Source organism: Haliotis asinina, chromosome 14, assembly GCF_037392515.1.
Source record: "Haliotis asinina isolate JCU_RB_2024 chromosome 14, JCU_Hal_asi_v2, whole genome shotgun sequence".
NCBI classification, from domain to species: Eukaryota; Metazoa; Mollusca; class Gastropoda; order Lepetellida; family Haliotidae; genus Haliotis; species Haliotis asinina.
The window spans coordinates 31,660,500-31,676,940 of record NC_090293.1 but is presented as its reverse complement, the minus strand read 5'-3'; the positions used below and the strand labels follow the sequence as shown (position 1 = coordinate 31,676,940).

General features: G+C 40.0%; 1 protein-coding gene across 1 annotated transcript in view; it reads left to right on the top strand.

Annotated features, from left to right (window-relative positions):
- LOC137261113 (N-acetylglucosamine-6-sulfatase-like) overlaps positions 1 to 16,441 on the top strand; it is a 34,524-nt gene that overhangs the window by 4,356 nt on the left and 13,727 nt on the right. The window contains exon 3 of the mRNA XM_067798797.1: positions 14,211 to 14,414. Coding sequence (XP_067654898.1) covers positions 14,211 to 14,414 — 204 coding nt within the window. The remainder of the gene's footprint in view (positions 1 to 14,210; positions 14,415 to 16,441) is intronic.

Below are 16,441 nucleotides of genomic sequence, written 5' to 3'. Positions count from 1 at the left end.
AAATACTTTCCAACATGATAATATTTCACACCAATATCTTCCATGAAAAAACAAAACTTTCCATTATTATATCTCAAGACAAAACTTCCCATCATGATAATATCTGATGGCAAAACTTCCCATCATCATATCTCACGATAAAACCATACATAATGATAACATCTCACGACAAAACTTCCCATCATGTTAATATCTGATGACAAAACTTCCTATCAAGATAATATCTGATGACAAAACTTCCCACCATAATATTTCACGACGGCAGATTCCATTCATCAAGATATCATAATATTTCACGACAAAACCTTACATAATGATAACATCTCACGACAAACCTTCCCATCAAGATAATATCTGATGACAATCTTCCCATCAAGATAATATCTGATGACAATCTTCCCATCAAGATAATATCTGATGACAATCTTCCCATCAAGATAATATCTGATGACAATCTTCCCATCAAGATAATATCTGATGACAATCTTCCCATCATGATAATATCTGATGACAAAACATTTAATCATGATAATATATCACGACAATACTTTCCATCAATGTAATATCTTAGGAAAAGTGGGGAATAAATAATAACAATAAATCAGTGCAAGATTTATTGCATATTGCACAAGCGTTTCCAGCTGCATAAATGCTCTTGAGGGCTCTTTGGAAGAAAAAGAAAAACAAAGCGCATATATCAAAGATAAGGAAATGTATAAGCGTAATTAAGTGTACAATAGACAAAGACATCGACATGCTCCATGGGATCCAACCATAATGTTGACAGTGTCAAAACATGTCAACATGAACAGGTGAACGCCTATCGCTATGTTTGTCGGTCTTTATCTTGATGAATTATCAACATCTGTTGAAGTTTTTTGTTCGGAAGTGTATTCAACCTTTGATTGTGTACATTTGATTTGAGAGACCCCCATTGACCTGTTCCTCCTAAACTGCTTCTAATAACGTCGAGTTGCGTCGTGCCAGGTGCAGTCATTGTTATGCAAACCCTAAAGAGGACCTTATCAAAGCGACATGTTTTTACTCAATCTACTACACCTGTCTGAAGCTGTGTTGAGGCCTATATGTATTGCGTCTGATACTTCATCCATGTTTGGACCCGTGAAGATCCGGGTTTGAATTTATTTTCACTAACCCATGTTTGTCGCAAGAAGCGACTAACGGAATCGGGTGGTCTGAGTTGGTTGACACGTGGCATCGAATCTACTACACCTGTCTGAAGCTGTGTTGAGGCCTATATGTATTGCGTCTGATACTTCATCCATGTTTGGACCCGTGAAGATCCGGGTTTGAATTTATTTTCACTAACCCATGTTTGTCGCAAGAAGCGACTAACGGAATCGGGTGGTCTGAGTTGGTTGACACGTGGCATCGAATCTACTACACCTGTCTGAAGCTGTGTTGAGGCCTGCATGTATTGCGTCTGATACTTCATCCATGTTTGGACCCGTGAAGATCCGGGTTTGAATTTATTTTCTCTAACCCATGTTTGTCGCAAGAAGCGACTAACGGAATCGGGTGATCTGAGCTGGTTGACACGTGGCAGCGAAGAGCAGCTCGGTTAACACTTTGAAAATAAAGTGTACTGTTAAATATGATAAGATTAGGATTATATGTTCATAGTTTAGACGACTGTGATCATTTTAACATTTTTATAGAGCAACAAAAGATCTGTAATTGTGTGTAGTGATCGGTCATGTATGCCATGTATGAACAAATTCAGATGATGCTTGTTGTGCACTGGTTATTTCACTGTACCATATATAAGAAGTTCAGATTTTAATTTTGTATCGATTTGTGCGTTCTGGATTAAAATTAAAATTAAAATTAAAATTAAAATTAAAATTAAAATTAAAATTAAAATTAAAATTAAAATTAAAGTTTTTAGGGGTGGTAGGTTTTGTTTTTAACTGACATCGAAGTCCCGTTAATTTCATGACTTCAAGCAATTCACCGAGGATACGTAACTGAGTTTGGTCTATCCCAGCGAGGAATAGGAAATCGTTTCACTGTTGCAGTTATAAAAAATATCGGTCTGGTACTTAGTGCTTTATATTATCTGGCACTCTCCACTTTTCAAAGTCATATAACCATAATAAGAAGGCTGTGCACTTAGTGAATATAGAAATGACAAACCATTATCGAATTCTGGTCTGACTCATGGACCAAATCTATGCTTTGTTTATCATTGTCTACACATAGTCATGACATTAAAGCTGATATCATACATACTGATACAACGTCATTGTATAACAGATTTATACAAGGAAAAAAAATGATGGATTGACATTCCCGGAGGGATAGTACGGCGGGAGTGTCATTGAAATAACATCCTTATATAAATTTTATTACACACACTGGTAATGTTCCAAAAAATATATACATTATTTATGGGAATTTTTCAAGAACTTTATACCAAGCCTGAACAATGAGACTCTTTCAGAAATGTAGAGCGCAATAATTTCAGACACGGAAGAGCAAATTGAAATAACTGTTTTATGATTTCTGAGATTGATTCGTCCATGCGCGAATTTTACAAATGTATTTTATTGCTTTAAACATCTGACAGACTCTCTTCTGTCATCAGCAACTGTGTGTTAAAAGTGTAGCAATGCACTTAGAGCAGTAAAAAATCAAACGCGTGTTCCGGTTAAGCGTGCATGTATGTTTCCTTCCAGACATTGTGGATTCTCTCCGATAAACATAGATTTATTTTACATTGATCCTAAAAACATTGCATTCTGAGAAAGTTTGAATCCAGTGAATATTCCTTCTGGCTACTTTCTAACAAAAATCAGTCCGACTAGACCATTAAACCCGAAATCAGGCACAGGTATCAGGCATCTAATCGCCAGCACCGAAAGTCATGACTCTTAAATGTCATTGTGCATTCACAGATTTATCTCAGTTAATACTTTAAATGATGAAAACTGACAACGCTTCGTTTTTCCCAAATATTTTTAACGAACCTCTCTTATTGAACGACATGTGTATGTGTGAAAATCATTGGAAATATGCATGTACTTGTAGCAGTATTTTGATTCAGATAAATACGCATATTCAATGATATTTATGTGTTCGATAACCGATATGGCGATTTTCCTTATGATACCGGTGGAAACTTCCACAATCGCGTGTACACAACAATGCGATCGACTTATGTCCTTGTGATTGACGGATAATTTCGAGATATTTGGCAGCTGCTTACATCGATTCGGTGTGTAACTAATAAAAAATAAATGTAAATTGGCAATATATTGTAGATAAACTTTGCATTAAAGTGTGGCAACATCTTGCAACACTAAATACGGATCACTTAACTGGAAGGTACGTTAAGCTGATACCATTCGCTCCATTCACATCATCCCAAATGTGTACGACTTTGGATCCGTGAAAGGGAGTGGACATCAACGGAAGCGCAGAGGGCTTTGTTATACAACTCGTGGAGAACGTAGAAAGAATTTGAATAAGTGAGCTTGTTATTTATAATTCATGACAGGACACCAAAAGTTTGCTTCTTTCCACACACCGAGGGGAACGAAGAAAGAAATACAATATAAATAAAACATAATGCATTTGCTTGAAAGCACATCGATACCAGGACGCATGTCGACTTTTATTTAGAGTCTATAAGGAACAGGCTGAACGATTCCAAAACTGTAGTAATAGTTGGCTATTTTGGGAATGGTTAGATCCTAATTTTGTTATTCCTGCAAGGATTATTAGTTAATTATTGTCCACTGACATCCATGGAAAATTCGAAAAAGTGTGAAACGTTGTTTGTCACTTAGGTCTCGCCTGTCGTGACTACTTACGGGGATTTTGCTCATGATGTCAACCACAGGCTTGTATGGTCCAGACATGACAATTTACAGTCTGTCGGTCGCCATACAGCTGGAGATCATATCATGTTTGACCGCGACGCGTAACAGCAAGGAACCAAAATTTAACTTTAGCTCGAAGGATTTCTGTTAAAGATTGAAAATATTTTCTGAAAAGAAATCAAGCCTTTTTGATAGTTCTATGACACTTCCTTGTTCTTGTGGGTAAGGGACGAAGTAATAATCACTCATTATTGAACTGCTAATATCTTAATCATAAAACAATGTCGACCAAAATGGGGTATATGATGGGAACCTGGGTATTTGATAACAAAAGAGGGTTAAACAAATGAAAAATACATATTGGGTGCTATTTCGGGTATGTTAGGTGGACTTTTTCAATACTGGTAACCCATTATGATCACCCCTAAGTTTGAATTGTTTCTTTTAGGTTTTTCTTCAATGTACCCGCAATGTGAGTAACAGTGGTCTTGAAAAATTGAAATTCGAATACAATAATGGTCACACATATTTCATAATAATATATCCGTGAGCCACGGTCTTCTAATGCAACGCATGGCCAGTATACAACCAGTCTAAGTTTAGACTCGCTTAAAACACTCACTATATGTTAATATGTATTTTTACATGATTACATCGAAGATGAACTTCTCCGCTCACTTGGGCGTACCAAATGCAAAACTTATGCAGATAACACGAGAATCACACTTCAAGTTGTAGTACAGCATGTGTAAATATCGTTCATGTGAACAGCTGCACTCTGGTGTAAAGGTTTGTTTGGGATTTATAGCAATAAACTTTTCAACGTTACGAAATTTGTCTAAGATATGTTCATGTGTAAACAGTACCTTTAAACAGTGTGAAGTATTTTGTAAGATCTAGTTTAGAACAGTTGACTGAAATAACCTACATTTACACTAGTGAGTTCAAACTTTGATGGGTCGTGTCACCTGTGCAAGAGGTGCAAAAAAAAAGCAGTCCAATTTTACGAGGTTTCAAAATAGTGAGTGAATTTTACACTGCACTCGCAAATATTCCGGATATATCGTGCCGGTCTGTAAATAGCCTGGACCAGACAATCCAGTGATGGCCTCTTACGACAGACATAGTCGCCTATAATCGCAAGCATGGGTTGTTGAAGACCTACTCTGCCCCGGTCCTTCACGGGTCGTTGCAAAATATATCGACTTGGAAACGATATGTGTACTGTGGTACCGTCATCACCCTCACCCATTCTTAAGTGACCATAAGGACCCAAAGATGACCTCACTGAGGTATGTTTCAGCTCGAGACTTTACTGTAATGGAGATGGGATTTTTTTTATTTTTGAAAATTATATGCAGCCCATATGTATGACCCATTTTGACAGCGAAAGCTTTTACAATACTGTGACCAAGCATGGGCCATTTGAACAGAAAACGAGAAATGAGCTTTACTCATTTGACCCATGTGAGGTCTTTGGCGTGACGAGCAAACGCTTTATCCACTACGACCTATGAAGGTCCCGGGGTAGAATAGGCCTTCAGCAACCCATGCTTGCCATAAAAGACGACTATGCTTGTCGTAAGAGGCGACTAACGGGATCGGGTGGTCAGGCTGGCTGACTTGGTTGACACATGTCATCGGTTCCCAATAGTACAGATTGATGCTCATGCTGTTGATCACTTGATTTCTGGTCCAGTCTCGATTATTTACAGACCGTCGCCATACAGCTGGAATATTTCTGAGTGCGGGGTAAAACAAAACTCACTCACTTTAACCACTTCGCTACCACACACCCCGGTTTTCTTGTAAAATGTAATCGCCGTCTCCATCGCTCCTCAAAAGAAATACTTGGACAACTGGTTTAGGGTAATCTACACACGTTTCAGTTATATAACCATCTGGCCTTACGGGTACCCATATAGTGCAAGGTACAAAGAGACAAATTTCAAACGCAATCCCATGCCTAGTTTGTGTGAGTGTGATACATGATCTAAGTCCTGGAAACTCGCAGCTAACACGGTCACCCAGATTCTTTGTGACAAGAGTTGCCGAATTTGATTTTTGAACTCGGCACTGGACATAGGACCATATGTGTAATAGACCGAGGAGAGGGCATTAAGTGTTTGCTCGTTGCTAAGTAGGTGTTATTGGCCTATTTGTCCTATGCGTTCCTTGTGTTGGATCAACATTCCTCCACCTCTGAGTTCGCTGGAGCATTGATTGATATACATTCATCGTCCACACGTTTCAACCATTAACATTGAACCGGAAAATCAAGGTCAATCGTGCAGTGACTCACGTTATGAACATGGGCGTTTAAGAACCTGTACAGCTGTCTAATACTGACTGCTGTCAATGGAACACTTAGCACAGATGTTGTGCCATATTGTCTAAAACTTTCGGTTGGATCGCCCACTGGTATCCACCTCTTTAGAACTAATGGCTTGATTCGTTTGTTAATTATAGTCGTTTCACGGCTCACGAATATTCACGGGTGACAGAAGGCTGCGGTGCTAACTTACCTTTCAAGAACTGAAAATGTCCTAAACTTCTTAAACCTTGGGTGTAACTGACTGACACCTGTGACTGATCTCTAACACTACAAGCACGAAAACCTCGTTGTTTCGTATACGATCGTTTAGCTGAAAGTCAAATTTCTTGTCGTAAAATCTCAGAAAACATGCTGCTTATTGTTATGACGGTTTGATACGTCATTACAAAAATGAATGTTCAAATCACATAAAAATTCATAGCACTTTTCAGAATACATATAAAAACTGAAGTTCATTCTCAGTTAAAGTACTGAGGGTTATTATCACGCTTTGATACTCCTTTACAGAAATGAACGTTGACTCACATCTTTAACATACACGATAGCCCCAGACCGGTATTTCTTGTTAACTTTTCACACTTGAGAAACCTACCAAAAAATTGATGCTCTTTTTGAGTGGACTGATCAATTTTGAAAAAAAACAACAACAAAAAACAACAACAAACAAACAAAAAAACAAAACATCCTGGATGTCGTACCTAGTGGCGATGTTGCCTGTGCGTCACGCTCCTCGCCCACCACAGATGATTCAGGCGGGGTTTATGACGTCCTCTGATAGGGCCGTGATCTGTTCTTAGTACACACGTCATGGAGACATGGAAAGAACGTGTTTCTATTTCCCACCCAGGTGCATAAGAAAAATATTAACGCAGGGAAAAGAAGCCGTGTCTACTCACATAACAAGTATACAGGAGTGGTGTGTGTGTGTGTGTGTGTGTGAGTGTGAGTGTGAGTGTGAGTGTGAGTGTGAGTGTGAGTGTGTGTGTGTGTGTGTGTGTGGTGTTTGGTGTGTGGTGTGTGTGTGTGGTGGGGAGGGGGCTTTAATAGGATGTGGTTTGGGAAACAAAGGTCGCCAAGTCAGGTTCCTAACGCCATATAGGTTTTGCTGCTCTTTGGTCGGGACAGTCTGTCAGAGCAAGTAGAAAGTCACCTTAAGCAGACATGTACTTGGAATCTGAATGACGAGCTCTCAGGTCTGTAACAGCTCCTTAGAGGATATGCGCAACTGGGAACTGAACCCCCTCCGGTCCTGGAAGACCAAACAGAGTCTAAAATCCCCCTAAAATAGCTGTGATCAAGATAAAATCCTAGCAGCCATGTCTGGAAGATGTGGATGGAAGATTTCGGTTCCCTGGAACCAGTCAGTCTCCCTTAGATATGAGTAATGATTTGTGCACCAGGAACGCCAAGAAGTGAACTGACAAGGAGACAAGGACCAAAGACCGAGTTAACGTAGTTGACTCAACCCACGGATATTCTAAAAGGACATGCAGCGTGGATAGTACCTGGTGGCTCGAATCGAGCTGGAGCTGGAAACCTAGCAACAGCACAATCCCACTATCAACAACACTTATCGTATTAAAGAACGAATAAACTCACAATTCTTGAACTCTTTTAACCATTACATATGTAAGATTTGTGCTTAGTCTTAAGCAGAACACCACTTTTTTATCAAAAACACGCGTGGTTAATTAATACTGAGAGATTAAAAGTTGCTCAAAATGCCCCCTCCTTCACTCTCGCCCGCCAACAAAACCACAGGTTACGTAACTCTGTCGCTAGAGCCCTGCAGCGAACCACAGTGATGTCTTGTGGGGAAGGCTTTTCAGTATTTAAAATGTATATTGTATGTAACGTGTGTAAATGTGTAACAAGCTCGTCAGTTTGCTGATTTTTCGAACGTGAGAGTGCCACAGCTATGGGCAGACGGAAGACGGCGAACGTGGTGTAAGCATTTGTAAATTACACATGTGACTGCTTGCGATACTGCAAAACCTGCAGGTCTGAAGATGCAGGACATCCGTCCTTATCCATTAGCAGAACAGATAAACGAGTCTAAGCACGGACACTCCAGGACAGACACACATGACGTACTGAATGGTGCAAAGGGCAAAAGCACGGCCCTGACCAAGGCCAAGGTCAAGGTCAATGACAAACATGGAGAGTCAACTATATCAGACAAACCCACAGTCATCAGTTCTAAGGGGACCAGCACTGGCAAACCCAAGGGTCAGGTGACAAAGGTAACAACACTGTTGTTCTCACGTCCAGTAATACTAATGCGACAAGCACTGGCAGGCCCAAGGGCAAATGTGATAATACGTGGAAAACAACACTGACAAAGAAACAAATTGGCAAACGGCATGCTGGGATTTCTTTATGAGAATGATGCCAACAACCAAAAAGTTCGGAAAAGCTAGCTGAATTTCTGTACACCTCTTTATTCAGACTAGGCATAGAGAAGGGAACAATATCGGCCCAACCTCAGAATTCTGGGAAATGGCATCCGATGTGTTGTTATATCATTAAATCTGCAGTTCACTTTAAGAACAGATTCTCAAGCTTTAATAAAGCTACTTAGCAGTCAACAGTAAGCTAATATTTATCGTCATGGACCTACACATTTTGTAATAGACTGAGATCACATGGTCACTAACTCCTAGCACTAGTCATAAAACAGGCACTGAATCCCCACAGTTAAGTACACCCCAAACGGCACGTAACCGGTTTGAATTGATACAATATCAAGCTCTTAAGCTGGTCAAATTCGTGGCGTCTGTGACCTCTCACCAAGCTCTATAAGTATAAATTGGAGAGCTACCACTCAATCAGAGTCGAGTGATATGGACATTGATCTACTCGGGACTTGTCACTAGATTTGTGGACCAGTCTATGGATCATCCTTACTCTAAAAGCAAAATTCAAAGTACACTGAACAGAAAAGGAAACGAAGCTCTGTTTATGTCAAGTTTTTAAATAGAAGACATAAACATGAACGCTTACTTTCACGATATTTCATTTTGGGAAACCTGCGTTTCTTTTGCTGTTCAGTGTATGATCATTGTGAAAAAAGAAAAACAAATCAAAACAGCCGAGTCGACATCTTGATCACTCGTCTCGGACTGGATGCCACCAAACCCTTGTGTAAAAACTGTCAGATATGCCACACCAAAGTTGCTGTGCCTCACTTTTTGCTGGATTGCCAACAGTTCCATATAGTTCTTTCTAAATTCTTTCTGCTGACCATTGGATGTCAAACTGCATATGCTGAAAGGGATGTTGCAGCAGGAAAATGCTATAAAAATAACAAATAAGTAAGTAAAACAAAGTAAATCTTACCTCATAAACGAAGGAGATTGTGATTAAGGCGAGGATATGCCTTGCTGTATTGACGTGGGTTGTTTTGCTGTTGGCTGGTAACTGACAAACCCCTATGTGAACGTTCTTTTAAATGCTTTTTTGATACCCTATTACTTTGGAGAATCATATTTGTAAGAATATTTTGTAAGCCACAATGATGATTATTTTACAGCTTATACGCGCAGGGTGTATTCATAGGTTCATTCGAAGGAGGAGTTTATAACCTTACACAACACTTTAAGATTATATCCGCTTGGAACACATTCAGTGTACACTGGCTGTGGATCCGCTCCAGTCTTTTCATTCAGGCCATAACTATATGCTGTTATTCTCTTCGTCATCAATATCAATATGTTTTCACGCAAGGGCAATTTTTTTAAAAAATGGGGCGTCAATTTCTTTTCCTCGTTCCCCCCAGTGTCTGCAAAAACGAGAACTACAAATTATGCGGTCACAATACCTCTGAACTGGAATTACCATCATCACACATTCAGGTCGTGAAGTTGCCTTCGTGCTCCACAGGTTGTTTAACGCCGTGGTGGATTGGGAGTTAGCACTAAAGACATATCTTTGACACATGTCAGATACCTACATGGTAGAAACATGCGACTACACAGCCAGGAAATAAAGTTTGCATGTCACCAATTCTCGAGGAATGACTGTCGAAATACTCAAAATAGCACTCTGCGGGACGCGTCAAATTCAAAATGGTATAATTGGGGAGACTTCCTAATCTGACATTAATGTTTTGTATGGTGATCTTTCATTAGGATAACGTTTCGTACACGTTTCGACAGTGTCCAATACAACTCTACGTCAATATTCGCCTGTGTGGTTTCCCCACAACGTTGAATTACTTTAGGTGTTACAGTATCATTACATTGCGGATTGCTGTTGCTTCGTTTCACGAAGCTCTCGTAAGCCTAAGGTCTCGTAACTTTTGTCGTAGCCTTTGCACCTCCTATGTTACAGTATGCCAGGTACAAATGCTACGAGAAAAGTTACGAGACCTTAGGCTTACGAGAGTTTTGTGAAACAGGGCCCTGGGTGCCGTTTCACGAAGCTCTCGTAAGCCTAAGACCTCGTAACTTTTCTCGTAGCATCCTTCCTCCTATACCGTAACGTAAGAAGTAGGAATGCTACGAGAAAAGTTACGAGACCTTAGGCTTACGAGAGTTTTGTGAAAGGGGCCCCAGGGTGCCGTTGGACAACGCGATCTCAGCGCTAAGGTGATCGTAACTTTCATACCTTAATATACAGTTAAGACTGGCTTAACGCTAAGGTTGGAGTACCGTTGTTATATTGAGTCCCATCCGGGATTCGACCCCTCATTCTAAGGGTCAGCAACGTATGCGATCTAACCCAGCCGGTTTTCATAGGTCTGTTGATAAGATGAGCCTGGGTGTGCAATTGCCTCGTAATATTTAACCAGAGATTCCTTATGATAGTGACATTAGGAAACTGTGTCAATAAGAGCATTTTCGAATAATATTGATGGGGTGGTTGGGTAGCCCAATAGTTAAAGCTTTCGCTCGTCACGCCAAAGACCTTGGTTTGAATTTCCACATGAGTACAATGTGTGAAACCTATTTCTGGTGTCCGCTAGCCTGCCATGACAGTGCTGGAATCTATCTTTCAGAAGCGTAAAACTAGGCTGCTTACTTGTCTTCTGTTTGGCAAATTTAGGCCAACTGACGTAAGCATTGTTGTTCAAAAATATATATACCACCCATCGGTCTTGACAAGGCTCGACATGGAAAATGGACTCCCCATTTCTCCATGCGTACACGTTTATCAACTCCACAAAACAACCTGACTTCCGTCTGAAAATATATCTTTACCCCACTGATTATTAAAAGTTAATTCGTACGGTTTTGGGGAATTTAATTTTGTTCGGACAGTTTTCTAAATGAATGTTCTGGTTATATTTTTACTGAATGTGTATGTTATATGTGATGTTGCTCACACGTAACTGATCAACGAGTCTCAATCACGCCGAGTGAACGATGTTTCTCGTCCATGTCACATGGCAGACATACGACAGGGGATCTATTAAAATGTGTGATGTGATTAAACTCCGGTTTGTCTCGCAGCGAGTCCCGAATCTGCACATGTACATGTTTTAAAGATTACAACGTTGTATCCAAAAATACCCGAGCACAGAGCTAAATTATTTTGAGGCTAGTCAGAAGATCAGCTACTTTTTGCGGTCTTACTTGCAAAGTACATCAGTGAGGCATGCTCATAGATCTACATTGTTAAGAAGCACGTTAGAAGATCAGTCACAGCTCGAGGTTAACTTGCGCTTAGATCTACATTGTTAAGAAACATGTCAAAAGATCAGTCACTTCTCGAGGTTTTACTTGCGAAATACCTGTGAGGCATGTCCACAGATCTACCTTATTATGAGGCAGGTCAGAAGATTAATTACTTTTAGAGGTCTTAAATGCGAGTACGTTAGTGAAGCCTGTTGCAAATCTGCATTGTCATCATCCAGCTTTTACTTTCAGTGTAAGATTGTCTGAGTTGGGAGGTATATGGGACTGAATCAATGTTGCTGCAATAATAATGGATGTTTTGTGAATGCATCACCACATGGATTTCATTCAAAGCAAAGCTGTTCGTTCAGTTATCCCCCCTGTTAGGTGACCGGAGTGTGACATGAAATTTCAGGTTTACAATTTACAGTAGTGTGTGATTTGCCCCTGATAACCTTGACCATACACAGATACAAGAAAATTATCAGAAAAAATGGCCATCAGTGATTTATCGACCTGCCTGAAAAACGGCAAGATTCATAATGACACCCCATGCACGTGTAGGAGGCTCCCACGTTGTGCACGTGCTTCCATGCATTGTGTTTGCGAGTGGTGATAACGTGAAATGATGCTGCATATACAAGATGAATGAGTGTGTGAGTGAGTTCAGTTTCAAGTCGTTTACAAGATGAATGTCAATGTAACGTTCCTCAATGGGTTTTCTTTCTACCAGACTTCAAAGTTCACTTCCCCTACATTTTTAAGAGTTTAGTTATGAAAAGACTATGCAAAATATGCCGACGGCACCTGTGGATCATGTCATCAGTCTAGATTTGTACAACGGTTGTTATGGCGTTTATGAACCACGTTCTGGTGATTTGGACAGGAATATCCAAAGAGTCCTTATAGTTCAGCCATAACTTCAGTCTAGTTCGATAACGACCGAAACAGGAATTACCTTACTTCTACGCATCGGGAAGATGTTGATCAGAGGGAACACGAAATTTCATTTCCAAGCTCACCGAGGATTGTACACAGTTCCATATGCCGCTAGTTAGTTGGGTTTAGACGCCGTTTTCAAACTGTTTTCACTTAATATCAGTTTATATCAGAGAAAATGTGTCAATTATGGAGGAATAAAACGAGTATCTCTTGGATGAGACTCATTATCGCGAGGCTTATCGTAAATGGAGACTAACGGGATCACGTTAGATGACATGTTATGGAATCCCAAGAATCCCAATTCACCGGATTGTCTGGTCTAGACTCGATTATTTACAGACCGCCGACAGTTGCTGGAATATTGCAGCGTATATACGTTTTAGCCAACAACCATGGTGATTGCAAGCCTTGAAAGAATCGAGGGTAGCCGGGATTCGAATCCACAACCACAGACTTCCTCAAGGTACGCAACTCTGCACAACAAATAACACGATTACACCACCACTCCGTGCGACGCGTGTTTCCTGTTTCAATGCTATCTCACCCTCCCGGGTACGCCACGCCCCCCCCCCCCCCCCAGCCCCAGGAGTGGTCTCCATACATCATACCTATGTGAAGAAGCGAACTCGGGTCTTCGGCGTAGCGAGCGAACGCCTTAACCATTAGGCTACCCCCCCCCCCCCCCATCCCTTTTACCAGGAACGTGAACTGAGTGTCATGTCTGGTACTCTGCCCCCTCCCGACATTCCGAACTGTGGGAGACATTATGAAGCACCTTTCTGGTACTCCGTGGCTTGACGTTCCCTGATTCTAACTGTGACTCCTTAGTCTCTCTTGGCGGTGGGATAGTCTGGTTCTGGGGGTCTCGACTCGTCAGATTGTAACGCTGTTTGAAGGCAACTCTCGGTAACCCCACCACTATGACATTGCTTGAAAGTAGCTAAAGCTGCGTAACGCCATACTTACTCAATGACTTTTGTTATCCGTCTTGAAATTGATGAGATAAGAAAACTACGTTACTGATAGCCATACATCTACGTCATTGTTCATTAATTTCGACAAAAATATCCTTCAAGTGGCTGAACAAAACTATACTGAACAGCAAAAGCAAACGTTTCGAAAACATGAAATCTCATAAATATAATCGCGATGGTTCATGTTTATGTCTTCCATTTCAAAAACCTGACAAAAAGAAACAGAGTTGCGTTTCTATTGCTGTTCAGTATACCATGTTACATGCGTGTTCGTCATGAACGTACAGTGGAAGCTGTCTAAACCGGCACTCATCGGACCCGAAGAAATGATCCAGTTTAGACAATGTGCCGGATTGTAGAGCTGATGACAAATGCCTAATCCTCGGATGGGACTGAGATGTCATGCTGGTGTTTACAACATGCCGGATTGGACAGATGTCGGTTTTGACGACTTCCATTGTACTTTACCGTATTACGTAAATAATACCCATTTCAGTACGTATCGAGTCCGCTGTGTTGTCCCAGTCGCTCCAGTATCCTGACCGGCAAATACGTCCACAACCACCATGGCATCAATAACTCTGTTACCGGCGGCTGCAGCAGCCCGGAGTGGCAGCAGATGAATGAAGGCTCGGCGTTCCCGGTGTACCTGAAGACGCAGGGTTACAACACCTTCTTCGCCGGCAAATATCTTAATCAGGTAATTCTATTCAAGTGTTCTGACAATCACATATTGAAAGGAATTTTTGCAATTCCAATGCTTTCATTCAAAGTTATTTTGTTAATTCAGGGATATTCAAAGTTAATATTTATTGAACGAATTGTAAAATAGGTCCTTTTTAAATCCGATTTCAAAAGCAGGTATGTGGGTGTTGAATTAACAGTGCTTGTGGAATAAAGTGCATGTAGGACATAATCTCTTTGTGTCAATACAAACGTCAAGTCGTAAGCAAATGGGAATGAAAGGCTTGAAAGAACCTGCTTCGCTGATGTGATTTCGATGTATGATCTCGTAAGTTCTCCTCTCTGACAGAGCGTGTGATGTAAGACCCATTATGTACTCTTAAAAAAAGTAGGGGAACCTAAACTTTGAAGTCATTAGGAACATTACAATGACATTCATCTTGTATATGCAGCATCATTTCACGTTATCACCACACGCAAACACAACGCACAGGAAGCACGTGGCAACTTGGGAGCCCCTACACATGCACGGGGTGTCCTTATGAATCTTGCCGTTTTTCAGGCAGGTCGATAAATCACTGTAGGCCATTTTTTTCTGATAATTTTCTTGCATCTGTGCATGGTCAGGGTTTTCAACTTTGCTTTGAATGAAATCCATGTGGATTATTATTGCATCAACATTAATTCAATCCCACATATCTACTGACTGAAAATTGTAAACCTGTTTTTTTATGTCGTACTCCAGTCACCTAACAAGGGGGATACTTGAACGAACAGCTTCGCTTTGAATGAAATCCTTGTGGTGATGCATTCTCAAAACATCCATTATTATTGTATCAGTATTGATTCAATAACACATATCTACCAATTTCGACAATCGGACATTGAAAGTAAAATTCCCCTACTTTTTGTGAAGAGTATATAACCGTGTACTCTGTCTTTTCATCATATATCTGTGTTTCTTTGTTTTGGTGGAATGCGTCTGTTTCATAGTGTGCCGATGAGAGTCTGTGTTCATTGTATACTACCCAGCAAGAGTTTAAACTCTTTTAAAGCATTTGTAAGAGTTACCTATTAGAGCTTTTCAGTCAAAGGATCTCGTATGAGTGCACTATACAATTAGTTGTGCATTGCGTGTTCAGTTGCGACGTATTAAACGTTTGAAAGATAACCAACTGTCAAAGTGTTGTACAACATCTGTTGAACATGAATTTCATGTCCTTATGTTATAGGACATGCAGAGAACTGCTTATACCACCATATTATGACAATCTGTTCAAAAATAAATTTGTCTCATTAATGTTAGTAACAAATCTTGTTTTTTATAAAGAGGAAATCGTTGTTCCTCAGAGAAATATATCATGTTAATTAGTCTTGAATTGTATATTAATATATCTAGCGCAATGTATCAATTGTAAGAAGTATGTATTAGAACTGTTCGAAACAAAAGGAACTCTTAACAGTATAAATATATGATATACTTGCTTGCTCGTTGCATAAATTAAGTCTTCATACTCAACGTTTTAAATGTTTGAAAGATGATAGACTTGGAAGACGTCCTTTTGTTATGTCCTCTTTAAGAGACATGCAGAGAGATGTTTGTACCACCAACTTGTAACAATCTATCCCATGATAAAGTATTCTCATTAATGTCAACAACTACTTTTGTACTTATAAAGAGGGTACCACTGTTCTTCAAAGCAATGTATGTGTTCATGTTAATTAGCTTTGTGTTGTATATCAATTTATCTTTTGCGCTCTACTTGTATGAAGTTTGCATTGGATCTGTTCCAATCATGGATCCCTTAAGAGTGTACTATACATTTTGTGGTGCATCGCATAATTGAGAGTTTGTTTACCATCAGTTTGTTTGAAAGATCATGACCAACTGTTCTGCTCGAAGGCGATGCAGGATGTGTTGAGGATGAATTCCATCTCTTTCATTTATGTTCTTATTTTATGACATATAGAGAACCTTTCGTACAACAATATTATAACAATATGTCCAGTGATAAATTTGCCTCATTAATATCAACAACGTAC